At 40.1% G+C, this 15698-nt stretch overlaps 1 protein-coding gene across 1 annotated transcript in view; it reads right to left on the minus strand.

The window, feature by feature from the left end:
- The window catches only part of LOC115933039 (sortilin-related receptor-like), a 224638-nt gene that overhangs the window by 115577 nt on the left and 93363 nt on the right, over window positions 1-15698 (minus strand). The window contains exons 21-22 of the mRNA XM_055372001.2: window positions 5014-5115; window positions 3796-3965 (exon numbers count right to left, since the gene is read on the minus strand). Of these exons, the coding sequence (XP_055227976.1) occupies window positions 3796-3965; window positions 5014-5115 (272 nt within the window). The remainder of the gene's footprint in view (window positions 1-3795; window positions 3966-5013; window positions 5116-15698) is intronic.

The following is a 15698-nucleotide window of genomic DNA, read 5'->3' on the forward strand; positions in this document are numbered from 1 at the left end:
CACATTAGTTCCTCCAAAGCATCCAACATCTAGCTAGTGCTTTCCACGAGACTCCCACCTGACACAGCCCACCAGGGCCAGGGTCATTCCCTAGAAAGAGCTCTTTCTCCATGTCTCTGAGTAAATCAGAAGCAGTTCCCAGACACCATTCTTTCCTATTCAGTTCAAAGACTTGCTCATTTCACATACCAGTTTACTCTAAACCAGCCTGCCCACACGATGTGCTAATTCACCTTTATCCCATTTCTTCTGGCTGAGATTGAGATGCAGATGACAAAACGTCACTCAACTGAGTATAATGGAACCTCTCTAGTCCTCAGATAAAATCTGAGAACAATGAGAAAACTGAGTGGGACGTTGGCCTATGACTCTTGACGTGAATCTATTTCCAGTTTCTTCACTGGACTGTGTGCTCAGGCAAGGAGGGGAGGCCTTCATAACTCTGTAAAGGGCCATCGCTCTGGCTTCTGGCTCATACTTCGTCCCAGCATGAAACATTCACCCTGAATATCTGACAAATGAGGAAGACGAGAAAATATTTAGCAAGCTGTGACTTTTCCATTCCACAGCCAGGGGCTTTCAATGGTGAAAAAAGAAAAATTAAAGAGTCAGTGAAAGGTCTGAGGGATAGTGATTCATTATTTTAATTATTTTTAAAAGGAGAATATTATTCACCCATTAAAATGAATGAGGCACTGATATATGGTACTCACGGATGAACCTTGAAAACATTAGGCTAAGTGAAAGAAGCCAGACACAGAAGGTCACATATTATTGTATGATTCCATTTATATGAAACATCCTGTAAAATAGGGGAAAATCCACAGACACAGAAATCAGACTGACGGCTGCCAGGGGCTGGGAGAAGGGGACGGTGGGGAGAAGCGGCTTAATGGGCATGGGGTTCTCTTTTGGAGAAATGAGAAGGCCATGAAATTAAACAGAGGTGGCGGTGGCACAACATTGTAAATGTATTGAATGCCACTGAATTGCCCCACTTTAAAACGATTAAGCTGATGTTATATACATTTCACCTCAATAAATATTTTTTTTTTTTTTTTTTTGAGATGGAGTCTCGCTCTGTCGCCCAGGCTGAAGTGCAGTAGCACGATCTTGGCTCACTGCATCCTCTACCTCCCAGGTTCAAGCGTTTCTCCAGCCTCAGCCTCCCAAGTAGCTGGGACTATAGGTACGTGCCACCACGCCCAGCTAATTTTTGTATTTTTAGTAGAGATGGGGTTTCACCACGTTAGCCAAGATGGTCTCGATCTCCTAACCTCGTGATCTACCCACCTTGGCCTCCCAAAGTGCTGGGATTACAGGCGTGAGCCACCATGCCCGGCCAGTAAATAATTTTTTCAATAAAAAACAACAAGAACCAAACAGAAGGAGGTAGGGTCCGCCACTGACCAAACCAGGACAAGCTGAGCACCAAAATGTATCATGGCAGGAATGGTTTATAACACATTAAATAATAATTAATCCATGAGTCTATGTCAGGGGAGGAAAGGAATAAAAGATGACAGCACCTCCAAAAGAGAAGAAACAGGAAGTGGAAAAGCACTATCAGAGACCAGGTAGAAAGCTGGGCACATGGATATCCAATAGGCCTCTCCAACCAGGTAAGTCCCAAACCAAGCTGGTGATCTCCCCCAAATATTGCCCCTGCCCCAGCTCTCCCTGACTCCCTATGCGGCCATCTCTTTAAAGGCAGCTTGGGTGAAGCAGTAGCAGTCCCCTGGCTCCTCCTTCTTTCGTACCCTTCGTCCCATCTATCAACAAATCCCACTGGCTCTACTTTCAAAATATATTTAGGGTCTGACCATTTCCAGCATCTCTAGTGTGACCACCCTGGGTCCAGCCAACATCCATCCCTACTGGCCTGTATCTCTGCAATACTTTCACAACTAGTCTTCCTGTTCCCACCTTTGTCCCCTACAGTAGTCACAGTAGTCAAATTCCCACACAGCATTGAGGATAACTCCTGTAAAAGATAAGCCACATGAGTGCTCACTTATAATTATTTATAACACTATCCATTTATGTTTTATATTCTTTTCATTATATAATGCAATTCACAGATTTTAATGGAAAAAAATTGAAAGGTTAAATCAGATCATGTCCATCTCCTGGTCTAAACCTTCCATCTCATTTAGAAGGAAAAGACAGGATTGAGTGTGGTGGCTCATATCTGTAATCCCAGCACTTTGGGAGTCCAAGGCGGGCAGATCACTTGAGGTCAGGAGTTTGAGATCAGCCTGGCCAACATGGTGCTGTCTCTGCTAAAAACATAAAAATTAGCCTGGCCTGGTGGTGCACACCTGTAATCCCAGCTACTTTTGAGGCTAAGGCAGGAGAATCACTTGAACCCAGGAAGCGGCGGTTGCAGTGACCCAAGATTGCGCCACTGTACTCCAGCCTGGGCGACAGAGCGAGACTCCATCTCAAAAACAAACAAACAAAAAAACAACAACAAAAAAGAAAAAAACAAAGTTCTTCACAAGCCCCTGAAGGCCCTATAGGATCTGAGCCCTGCTCTCTTAGGTCCTGTTTCTTCCTTCTCTCTCCCTCTCTGCAGCCCTTCCAGCCACCCTGGCCTCCTCCCTGCTCCTAAAACACCCGTGCAGTCCAGCCTCAGAGTCACTGTGCTTCCTGTCTGCCCTGCTTGCAGTGCTACTCGCCCAGGGGTCTGCCTGGTTCCTTCCCTCATGTAATTCAGGCACCTGCTTAAATGTCCCCATCCTGAAGCAGCCAATAGAATAAAAGAACACCGTTGCAAATCCCCATCCCCTGATCTTGCTTTATTCTTCTTTTCAACATGTTACCAGGCAGATCACATATTTGCTTATATTCTATCTTCCCCAACTAGAATACAAACTCCATGGAAGAGGGACTTTGTTCTGATATTTTATTGCTTCATACATTACTTTGTGGCTATACCTAGAACACTGTCTGGCAGAGAGCAGCAGCATACCTGTGAATAAACTGACAATGGAATGAATTGCCCAGAAACAGTGGGCACAGGGGCATGCCCTCAGACCCGGTTGTCATGGCTGGAGAGCCAGACCCCATCCTAGACCAGTCAGCTTCACACAGGAGACTCTTTCCAAGAGCAGAGGGGACTCTAACCACAGCCACACAGGTCACACAAGTCTGGTTGTCAAACGACAAATCAGAATAAATGGCCCTGAACGGATCTTAAGAACCAATTCATCCCTCCCAAACCCCCAACTCCCCCACCACCCCTTGATGGATGTGGTGCTCAGAGACCGCCCACTGCTGGACTACAAAACAGCTCTAAACACGCGATTTACAGACAAAGGATCAATGCCGTTGGTGCCTTTCTTTACAAAACACCGTCCAATTATCTCTTAAAAAGAGTAATGACATCAATTAACCTGATCCACTGGCCGCATATGCCAGCTCTCACTGACTCATATTTACCAAGTGCTGTTTTTCACTGCTCAGAAACCACAAAACCAGAAAACTGAACAAAAGGAGCTCAAGGGAGTGATTAACACAGTAGCTCGGACCCTAAATGTTACCTAGAGCTGTAGTTCCCAGACTTGGCTGCACGTAAGAATCACCTAGGGCGCTTCTTAAAATCCTCATAACCTGGCCACACCCCAAACCCATCCCATGGTGATCTCTGCGCACGTGAGCCAGGCATCGGGTTTCCGAAAGCTCCCCGGGTGTATCCACATGGGCAGCTAATGTTGAAAACCACAGAACCAGAGAGAAGCTAATGGTTGTGCTGGCCTAAGAAGGCAGGAGAAGGACTCACAGTCTCCTTACCTCACCAAGGTGTCACTGCCGGCCCCTCCTGGGCTGTAATAGAGCACGTTCTCCAAGGACAGGGAGAACTTCAGGCCCTCTGCCTCTGAGATGTATAAATTGGTGCGGTTGTTACTGTGGCTGACACACACAAACACCTGGTCCTCGGAGGCATCTGCGATGTAATATTCCTTTGGAATCAAAAGTCAAAAAAGATACGTCAAAAAACAAATGTGCCCTGTGGGCTTTTACTATACACACGGAAGCAATGACTTTCAAATGTTCTAGCGACGAATGTTGGCCTGAAGCCCACGGGAAGCTCCCTAACCTTGGCAAAGAAGCTTTGGCGACTTTCCCTTTGGAGAACCTGAGGCAGATCTGCAGCTTAGCGGGCCCCTTACTGGCAAATGGGGCACAAAATAATGGGCCACTGCACTGCACAAATGACCTACAAACCTCTTCCCGTTAATAATGTCTCCCTCATTTTCCCATGAGAACTTTCATTCGTACAAAGTACAATACGGGTTAATGCACTTCCCTTTATTTTTCCTAAGGTGACCAAAGGAAAGCAGAATCCATAGAAACTAGCAAAGGACTGGCAAGACTGTTCTCCGTATGATCCCATTCATTTGGTGGAAGGTAAGTAAGTGAGCTACTTACCTTTCACCAAACCACCTGCCAATGTCAAGACGTTTCACTGTGACCGCCTCCCTGTGGCAGCTCCTCTAATGACCCCATCCCAGGCAGACTTTTCCTATCCATCTTCATGTTATAAAGCTGCATATTTAAGCATTTGCTTATGTCTGGTTTCTTCTGCTACTCAGTTCTTAGTCTCTCCAGCCTGTTTCTAAAAGGTGGGACCCAAATCCTATCCTCTGCTGGAATTCACCCCCTGCAAGCAATCCAGCAGTTACTTAATAAAAAAAATTCCTATCATGCACAAACTTCCCATTGCTTCAGTACTGGCACATTGCTCAGATGGCACTGACTCTGTCTCCAACCTCTCTCTGCCAGTGCTGTTCCACTTAAAGCAAACTAAGTCTCTCGTTCAGCTCTGCTTCAGTGAAGTGGGAAACACAGACCACGATGCCCAAAGCATAGCTGCACTCTCTAGAGACCTGACTTCAGGGAGGCGCCATAAAATATCCACTCCAGCAGGCCATCCCTGCAACAACCTTCCTCTGACCTCTGCATAAAGACAATGATACTTCTTCCCATCCTCAAGCAGACCCCACTCACATTAATAGGATGTCTTGTGACAAACTGGGCTGCTCGCATGGGCTTCCGGCCAAAGGAGACCCAGAGCTGGACAGAAGACTGCTGTTCACTGCCCAAGAGATGCTGCCAAGGAAGAGGAGAAAAAAAAAATTAATGGTGCCACATTACAGTCATTCAAAAGCAGCAAAAATAAAAATAGAAGAGTCAGATTCTTCCAGTTCTACTGGAAACACAAAATAGAAACTGTGATTGCAAATTCATATTTTTGCAATGTCTGCCATCACTGGGCAGTTTGGGTTGTACCGCTTCATCTTAGATACCCGGTTTGCAACAGACACTAGACACTCCATGGATATTAGATAAGGAAATGGTATGATGGTAGAACTTGGACTAGAGGAGGTTTTTGGAGGCTGCCAACACTTCAACAGAGTAAGAGATAGAAAGAGGATTGTGTGATGAGGCTGAAGAAACACGCAGGGTGGAGCCTACAGCCCCCCAGCCACTAAAGGGTGAGATCAGCCACACACCATGCACACAAAACATGTTCTTTTCTTCTTTCTACTCCTATTTTTAGATTACAAAGATGCTCCAGTCACAAGGTTTTAATTTGCACCAAGACTTGAGAGAATCTTCATTGATTCTGGTTTTCCATCTCTGAATAATCTCATTGAGGAAGGTCTTTTGCTAGAATACATATTCATTGGTAGAGTATTCAACATGATGTTGACCACATCACATTGCATTTTAGGGATTTTTAAGTCACAGCAAGAATCTTGGAAATGTGTATAAAAGCATAGATTAAGAGCTAGCTCTACCAACTGAGAAAATGACAGAAATCTCTCTAGCTTTCAGTTTATTCACATACAAAAGGAGAAGCTTATTTGGATCAAGACTTCCCTGTAGATGGGTTTAAATGGTCCAGCAACCCTGTAAACATATATGCAAATTTTTTTATATACACTCATTTATTTTGCTATGGAGGCTCCGTACGTTTTATCAGATTCTCAAGAAAGTCCACAACTCAAAAAAGGATAAGAACTGTTATAAACACTCCGTGTGGTTTCTTCCAGCTCTAAAAGAACATGGCCAGAAGCTGAAGGCAAATGTTGCATATCTATCAGGAAAGACACAGGGAGGCATACCCTCATGTGGACATAATCATACAAATGACTATTAAACGTATTGAGATGTTAGGATTCCCAGCCAGAGGGGTTACTTTGGCTTCACTTATCCTTGACTAGGTTGCTGTTTATTATAGATATTAACTTCCTATAGAGAAAGGAACATATCCATTTATTTTATCTGTAATATAACGATTCAGTACCCTGTGCTCATACACGCCCCATAGATACTGTGAGGACCCAGCTGATAAAGACAAAGTTACTTTTAATCCATTTGAGCAGCAGACATTCAAACCACCACTGAACAAATGGTTAAAAGTAGTTTGTTTTAAAGAAATCAGGCAGAGAGGTACGAAAGACTGCCCACCAAAATGGAAACCTGAAAACCATATTAATAGCTTGTACTAAACATAGGGCCGTAGGAAATGATGGATCTATTAAAAATGTAAAAGCATATTAACTGAATAAGAAAACAGTTCCCAGCAAAATTGTTACATATAAATTCCAAAAGCCTTCATTAAGTTGATAAAATGTCATGGCTATGTCAGATGATTAGTTTAAGTCAGCCTGTACACATACATTTTTGTGAATATACAGAGGAACATATCAATGAAATACACATTTTTATGCTTTGTTTTTTACGACTTCCAACTGTGAGTATAACTTTAAAAAGAGTGATTTCTCAATGACACCCAGGCCCATCATTAGTTAAAAATACTTAACGATTGCTGCTGGGAGGCCTGAGTATTAAGAATATATTTCACAGGTCAGTCTTACCTCATAAATGCAAAAATCACAGAATACTACAATCATCAAAAAAAATCTCAAAATGCATCGATCCCACTACCTTCTTGGAGAGTTATTCCTAAACCTGGACAATTCAGGTTCATTCTTAATGGATTTTTAAAGAGTTACTGTATTGTTTTACTGCCACCAAGAAATATATTCACAATTAAACTATGGCACACTAGTGATTATAAGATGTATTGTAAGGCTCTGAGATTTTTCTTAATAAACCATAGGTTTTGGGTTGGTTTGCTTTTTATCACTATTATTAAAAAGCAAAGCATACTCATGGAAAATATCCAACAGCACAGATGGGTATAAGGTAAATGCAGAAGCTCTGCTCTGATCTCCACATCCCTCCTCCCACTCTACCCTGCAGAGTGCCCAGTGGCTAACAGCTCTTGTGCATCCTTTCAGAAATGTACTGTGCCACCACACGCAAGCATACGTACATAGTGACAGACACTGCTACACCTACCCCCAACACCCATTATCCCTTTCCTCCCGAGCAGTGGGACCCTGATACCACCCAGAATAAATGACTGCACTTCTCTACCATTTTTGCAGCTATGGGAAGTCACGTGACTAAGTACTAGTCAATGAGATAAAAACAGAAGTTTCGTGCTGGATTTCTGAGAAGGCTGCCTAAACAGACGGAATTGGTGGGAAGAGGTCCTACTTGCTGCCTTTCCTTATTCTTCTTAACTGCAATAAGGACTTGAAGGCTAGTATGGATGTCTTGAACCATGAGGTAATCTTGAGAATGGAAATCACTAGTCAGGATGGTAGAACGTTAAGACAGAAACCTGGGTCCCCAAGAACATCAGGACACCAACATACCAGCCCGAGACAGCCTACCTCCAGGCAGCAAGGGGGAGAAAACTAAACTCCTGACTTGGTTAAGCAATTTTTATTTCTAGTCTATTACCAGCAACCTAATATAGTTCTAAACTGACACAGGCAATTTAATTTTTCACATATAATTTGGATCATGATATAAATGCTGTTGTATTACTTAACTTTTTCCATTAACAGTGTATCTTACTGTCCCACAATTTAAAATTTTATCATTGGCAATGTATCTTAGACATCTTTCCACTTAACAGCTATTGGTGGGCACTTTAGTTATTTCCAAAAACATTCTTAAACACACACATATATATGCATGTATTTATTACTTTTTCAGAACTGCACAATACCATTGGTAGGATGCAGTCTTAGAAGAATTATTAAGTCAAAATTTGTATTTTTGATAGCTATCATGAAATAGCCCTCCTGAAAGGTTGTACCAACTAATACATCCACAAACGCACATACTTCATCAACTAGTAGGAATGATTTAAATATTTGAATCTAATTCAATCTTATAGAGTCTGAGAATTTATAAGAAGATTTTTTTTAATTTTGTGTTTTCATTTCTGATAACTAAAAATAAATTCTGCTGGGTGCAGTGGCTCATGCCTATAATCCCAGCACTTTGGGACGCCGAGGTGGGCAGATCACGAGGTCAAGAGATCAAGATCATCCTGGCCGACATGGTGAAACCCCGTCTCTACTAAAAATAGAAAAATTAGCTAGGCATGGTGGAGTACACCTGTAATCCCAGCTACTCGGGAGGCTGAGACAGGTGAATCACCTGAACCCAGGAGGCGGAAGTTGCGGTGAGCCGAGATCATGCTGCTGCACTCCAGCCTGGCAACAGAGCAAGACTCCATCTCAGAAAAAAATAAATAATTAAATAAATAAATTCATCTAGGTATCTGAATAACCTGAATTTCCATTTATATTTGAGATTGTGTCAAGAGCAAAAAGAAACAGAGGATCAAGGAGAAAAGAGGAGTAAAGGAACTAAATAAAGGACATTCTTATCAAGTAAAGGCCAAAGGATACTGCAATGAGCTATCCCACTGAAAGTTGCATGGCAGCTCCGCTAGAGAAAATGGGTAAAGAACTAAGCCCTCCCAGGGCATGGGGACGCACAGGGCCACTAGTTCAGAAGCACCAGAGCCATGGGTCACATCCTCCCTTGGAGCAGCAACAAAGGTTCAGCAAAACATCCTCATCCACCTTAATGTTGTTTACAAAAAAAAAAAAAAAATCATAAATAAAACATAGCTAAAATCCGACATCTGGGATATTCCAGGGGGGAAAAAAGTAGTGAGTAGATAGCTAAGGAGAGGTTGGCAAATGTAGGTAAGTAATATTGAAGTTGGATGAGGGCACGTGGGGAGGTCATATCAGCATTAACTGTTCTTTCGTGTAGGTTGGAAAATGCCTATAATAAAGTTTACAAAGTTAATATTAATTGGAAGCATTTCTAGGAACTCTAAAAATATACTTATCCATAAAAGCAAGAAAAACACTGACAAAAATCCTCAAAATCAACTTTTTCAGAATTCTGCAAATGAAATAAAGGGTTGCAAAAATCCAAGGCACATTTACTCAAGAACAATGGCTGAATCTTGGCAAAAATAGCCAGCTTTGTGATGTTTTCATTTGCCCTAATCCCATCCCCCTCTCTCTAGCTCTGTGGTAGCCTTGGAAACCCACAGCCTCACATCTACAATAGCTGTGAAAAACAGCAGCCTAGCAGCCACTGGAGAGGACAGAATAGGTCTGGAGTTCCCAAAAAGCCTGACCTGTCTGGGGGCTCACAGGAAAGCTGCATTATCAGCTCTTGTCTTTACATAGCCTGACTTGGTTCATGATATAGACAGCCTTATAGCCAGCCAAGACATTTACTGAAAATAGTGAATAAAAATTAGCAAAGGCTTATCACTGTAACTTCTGAAGACAGTATTACCAATCGGGAATTAAAAAGAGGCTAACTAAAAAGCTTAAAAGGAAAAACTGGGGAAGAAGATGCCCTTAGGAGGCTTTAATAAGCTCTAGAGTATTCCTGGGACTCTACAAGGTCAAGCACATAAGAGCCGTGAGTATGCTCAAGAAAGAAATGAATGGGGTCTAGTCTCTTACCTCCAGCTAATCTTGAAGCTCTACATAAGCAGGAAGTGAAGGCTAGGACAGAGTTGTAAACTGCCTGCGAAAGCATTGAAGGTATACCCTAACACACACCCAGAGGCCATTAGCAAAGGCTGAGAGACTTAGTGGTTCAAAGAGTTTAAGAAAATCTCTGTCTTATCATTAGCTGACCAATAAGCTAAATTATGAGACACTTCAGTAGCAAAAACAATAAAGAACACAAACTTGATAGCAGTACAAGAAACTCCCTGAACAACAATAACAACAACAACAAAAACAGCAACAACAAACAGCAACAACACAAAACCCTGAGGAGGGGGTGTCAGTGGTTCGGAGCTGCCACACCATTTAAAATGTCCAGTTTTCAACAAAAAAAATCACAGGACAAGCAAAGAAACAACAAAGTATACCCTATACACAAGCAAAAAGAGTAGTCAGTAGAAATTGTCCTTAAAAGCTCAGACATTAGACTAAGTAAAAAAAAAAAATTAAATAAGCTATCATAAATATGTTCAAAGGACTAAAAGAAATCATGTATAAAGTATGAAAGGACAGTATGAGAACAATGCCTCATCAAATAGAGAATATCAATAAAGAAATAGAAATATTTTTTAAAAACCAGCAAATAGAAATTTGGGAGTTGAAAAGTATAATAAATCAAAAGAAAAATTTAGTAGAGGGGTTCAACAGAAGATTTGAACCAGGAAAATAAAAAAGCAGTGAACTTTAAGACATGTCAATTGTGATGTCTCAGTCTGACAACAACAACAAAAAAGAATGTTAAAAATAAACAGCCTAAAAGACCCAGGAAACACCATCAAGTGTCCTGACATACACGTTACCGAAGTCACTGATGAGATGAGAGAATAAAGGAGAAAGAAAATTTGAAGAAATAATGACCCAAAACTCCCCAAATTTGATGAAAAACATAAATCCAGTAAGCTCAATGAATTCCTAAAAGGATAAACTCAGAGACCCATACCCAGACACACCACAGTAAAACTGCTGAAAGCCAAAGATAAAGAACCTTGGAAAGCAGCAAAAGAAAAATGACTCATCTAAGGAGTCCTCAATTAGACTAAAACTGTGCTGTGGGCTTAAAGAGTATAAAGATGAAACAATAATAGCACAAAAGCAGGGACACAATAAAGCTATATAATGACAAAGATTTTGTACACTACTGAAGTTACATTGTTATTAATCCAAATTAGATTTCATAAATTAAGATATTTATTGTAATCCCCAAAGCACAGATTAAGAAAACACCTGGGAAAAATTTAGTGAAAGAAGGTACAAGGGAATTTAAATGTCACCCTAGAAAATCTGTATTTAATACAAAAAAAGGCAGTAATGAAGTAATAAAGGATCCAAAAAAAATTTATCAGGAATATAGAAAGCAAACAGCAAAATAGCAGATATGTAGTCTACCTTTCAGTAATTACATTAAATGTAAGTAAATTAAACATCCTAATCAAAAGGCAGAAATTAAAAGAATGCATAAAAGACCTGACACAACCATATGCTATTTACAAGGATTCAAAGATACAAATAGATTGAAACTACAAGGATGAAAAAATGATATGCCATGTGATATGGTTTGGCTGTGTCCCCACCCAAATCTCATCTTGAATTCCCACGTCATGGGAGGGACCAGGTGGGAGGTAATTGAACCATGGGGGCAGGTCTTTTCCATGATAGTGTTATCACTGTTCTCCTGATAGTGAATAAGTCTCATGAGATCTGATGGTTTTAAAAAGGAGGAGTTTCCCTGCATGAGCTCTCTTTGCCTGCTGTCATCCATGTAAGACATGACTTGCTCCTGCTTGCCTTCCACCATGATTGTGAGGCTTCCCAGCCACGTGGAACTGTAAGTCCATTATAAACCTTTTTTGTAAATTGCCCAGTGTTGGGTATGTCTTTACCAGCAGCATGAAAACGGACTAATACACCATGTTTACTGTACCCAGAAGAAAAGAATAGGCAAAATAGAATTTAAGACAAAAAATAGTTACTAGAGACAAGGAAGGACATTTAATAATGATGAAAGTGTCAATCTAGAAGAATTAACAATCATAAACATATATGCACCTAACAACAGAACTCCAAAGCACATGAGGGAAAACTGCCAGAATTGAAGGGAGAAATAAATAATCAAGATGATAATACTTAAAGATTTCAACAGTTGAAGATTTTCCCACCTTCAATATAGAACAAGGCAGAAAAGGAAAAAGATAAACTGAACATCACCATCAGCCAAGTAGATTTAATAAACATTTATAGAACATAATACCCAACAACAGCAGAATACACATTCTTCTCAAAGCACACGTTTCATTCCACATGTTCAGCCACATTCTCAAGGATAACAGATGTTAAGTATCAAAATAAGCCCCAATACATTTAAAAAGAACTGAAACCATATAAAGTACATTCTGTGATCATAATAGAATAAAATGAGAAACCAAAAAGAGAAGGAAATTCACAAATATATTGAAATTAAACAACACATTCAAAAATCATCAGTGAGTCAAAAGGAATCACAAGAGTCATTAGAAAATACTTTAAGATGAATGAAAATGAAAACATAAGCATATGAAATGCAGCTAAAGCAGTGATTAGAGGAAAATGTATACCCGTAATCACTTATATAAAAAAAGAAGAAAAATATCAAATCAATAACCTGACTATCCACCTTAAGAACATAGAAACATAAGGGCAAACTAAGCCCAAAGCAAGCAGAATGAAAGAAATATAAAGATTACAGTAGGAATAAATGAAATAGAGAAGAGAAAAATAATAAAGAAAATTACTCAAATAATATATTGATTCTTTGAAAAGATTAACAACATTTAATAAACTAGACTACAAGCTAGACTTACCAAGAAAATAAGAGAAGACTCAAATTACTAAAATTAGGAAAGAAATAAGAAACATCATTAACAACCTCACAGAAATAAAAAAGATTAGTGTGAACACTATGAATAATTAAACATTAAATAACCTAGAATAAATGAACAAATTACTAGAAAGATACAAACTGCTGAAACTGAACCAAAGAGAAATTTTAAAAACTGAAAAGATTGAATTAGTATCCAGAGAACTTCCCACAAAGATGGTAAAGTCTGCCAAACAAATTAAAGGATAAAAATGATTATAAACCAAGAGCATGTGGGATTCATTCCAAAAATGTGCATTGGTTTAACATATGAGAAAGATCCATCAGTGTAATATTCAATGTTAATAGACTAAAGGAGGAAAAAAAAGAAACATATGATCATCGCAACTGACACAGAAAAAGCACTGACAAAATCCCAGATTTTTTCATGATAAAAACACTCAACAACCCAGGAATAGAAGGGAACCTTCCTCAAATTGATAAAGGACATCTAGAAAAACTTCACAGTTAAAAATCATGCTTAATAAGACTGAATGCATTTCCCCTAAGATCAGGAATAAGACAAGGATGCCTACTCTCTCCACTCCTAGTCAACATTTTACTAGAGGTTCTAGCCAAGGCAGTTGGGCAAAAAAATAAATAAATAAAAAGCCTCCAGACTGAAAAGGAAGAATTAAAGGATGATGTTGTCTCTTTTAGCAGACAACATCATCTTGTAAACAGAAAATCCTAAGGAATACACACACCAAAAAAGTTAGAACTAATAAAGTTCAGCAAGGTTGTAGAATATAAGATCAATAATACAAAAATCAATCATGTTTCTATATATTAGCAATGAACAATCTGAAAATAAAATTTAGAAAAGAACCATTTACAATGGAGCCAAAAAGAATACTTAGGAAATTTTTTTTTTGAGACAGAGTCTCGCTCTGTCACCCAGGCTGGAGTGCAGTGGCACGATCTCAGCTCACTGCAATCTCCACCTCCCAGGGTCAAGCGATTCTTCGGCCTCAGTCTCCCGAGTAGCTAGGACTACAGGTGCGCTCCACCATGCCCAGCTAATTTTTCTATTTTTAGTAGAGATGGGGTTTCGCCATATTGGCCAGGCTGGTCTCGAACTCCTGGCCTCGTGATCCGCCCACCTCAGCCTCCCAAAGTGCTGATATTACAGGCGTGAGCCACCGCACCCGGCCAGGAAAAAATTTTTAACTAAAGAAGTCCGGGACTTGTACACTGAAAACCAGAAAACCCAGTTGAAAGACATTAAAGAAAACCTAAATAAATGGAAGAATATCCTTTGTCCATGCATTGGAAGGCATGATATATTAAGATGATAACACTCTCCAAATTGTGTTGAATCTGTAGATCAATCTCTATCAAAATCCTATCTGTGGTTTTTGTTTTGTTTTGTTTTGGCAAAAAATTGACAAGTTGATCTTAAAATACACAAGGAAATGCAAGGAACCCAGAATAGCCAATACAATCTTGAAAAAGAACAAAGTTGGAGAGTTCAAATTTTCCAAATTCAAAACTTATTAGAGAACTACAGTAATCGAGACAGTGTGATGCTGGCATAGGGGTAGATATATAGATTAATGGAATAGAATTAAGAGTCCAGAAACAGGCCAGGTGCAGTGGCCTGGGCAACATAGTGAGACCCTGTCTCTTCAAAAATTTAGCCAGGCACAGTGGTGCATGCCTGCAGTTGCAGCTACTCAGGAGGCTGGGGCGGGAGGACGATTGAGCCTGGGAGTTCAAAGCTGCAGTGAGCCATGACCATGCCACTATATCCCAGCCTAGGTGACAGCAAAACTGTCTCAAAAAAAAAGAGAGAAGGAGTCCAGAAATAAATTCTCATATTTATGAGAAAATAATTTCCAACCAAGGTGCCAAGGAAAAAGTATAGCCTTTTCAACAAATGGTGGTAGGACAACTGGTTATCCACATGCAAAAGAATGAAGGTAAATAACTATTTCACACTAGATACAAAAATTAATTGAAAATGAATCATAGACTGTAAGAACTAAAACTACATAACTCTTAAAGGAAAGGGAAGTATATCTTCATGACCTCAGATTAGGCAATAGTTTCTTGGATATAACAATAGCACAGGCAACAAAAAAAATTGACAAACTGAACTTCATCAAAATTAAAAACATGGCTGGGCATGGTGGCTTGTGCCTGCAATCCCAACACTTTGGGAGGCCAAGGTGGGAGGATTGCTTGAGCCCAGGAGTTTGAGACCAGCCTGTGCAACATGATGAAACCCCGTCTCTACAAAAAATAAAAAAATTAACAGGTATGGTGGCACATGCCTGTGGTCCCAGCTACTTGGGAGGCTGAGGTAGGAGGATTGCTTGAGCACACGAAGATCACGGCTGCAGTGAGCCACGATCGCTCCGCTGTACTCCAGCCTGGGTGACAGAGGAAGACCCCCAACTCAAAAAAATAAAATAAAAATAAAAACTTCAGTGCTGAAAAAGAAAAAAGTAAAAAGATAAACCACGGAATGGCAGAAAAGATTTGCAAATCATATAACTTGTATATAAAGAATATATAGAATAAAGAACTATTATAACTCAACAAAAAAGAACCCAATTTAAAAACGGACAAAGGACTTGAATAGACATCCATCCAAGAAAGACATACAAATGGCCAACAGCCACGTGAAAAGATGTTCAACATCCTTAGCCATCAGGAATTCAAATGAAAACCATAAGATACCACTTCACACTTAACTGGGATGGCTATCATCCAAAAAACAGTAGCAAATGTTGACAAGGATATGGGAAAACTACAACTTAATACATTTCTGGTGGGAATATAAAATGGTACAATAGTTTTGGAAAACCACTTGACCGATTCTCGAAAAGTTAAACATAGAATTGTCGGCCAGGCATGGTGGCTCACGCCTGTAATCC

The sequence above is a fragment of the Gorilla gorilla genome, chromosome 20, assembly GCF_029281585.2.
Source record: "Gorilla gorilla gorilla isolate KB3781 chromosome 20, NHGRI_mGorGor1-v2.1_pri, whole genome shotgun sequence".
Classification (NCBI taxonomy): Eukaryota; Metazoa; Chordata; class Mammalia; order Primates; family Hominidae; genus Gorilla; species Gorilla gorilla.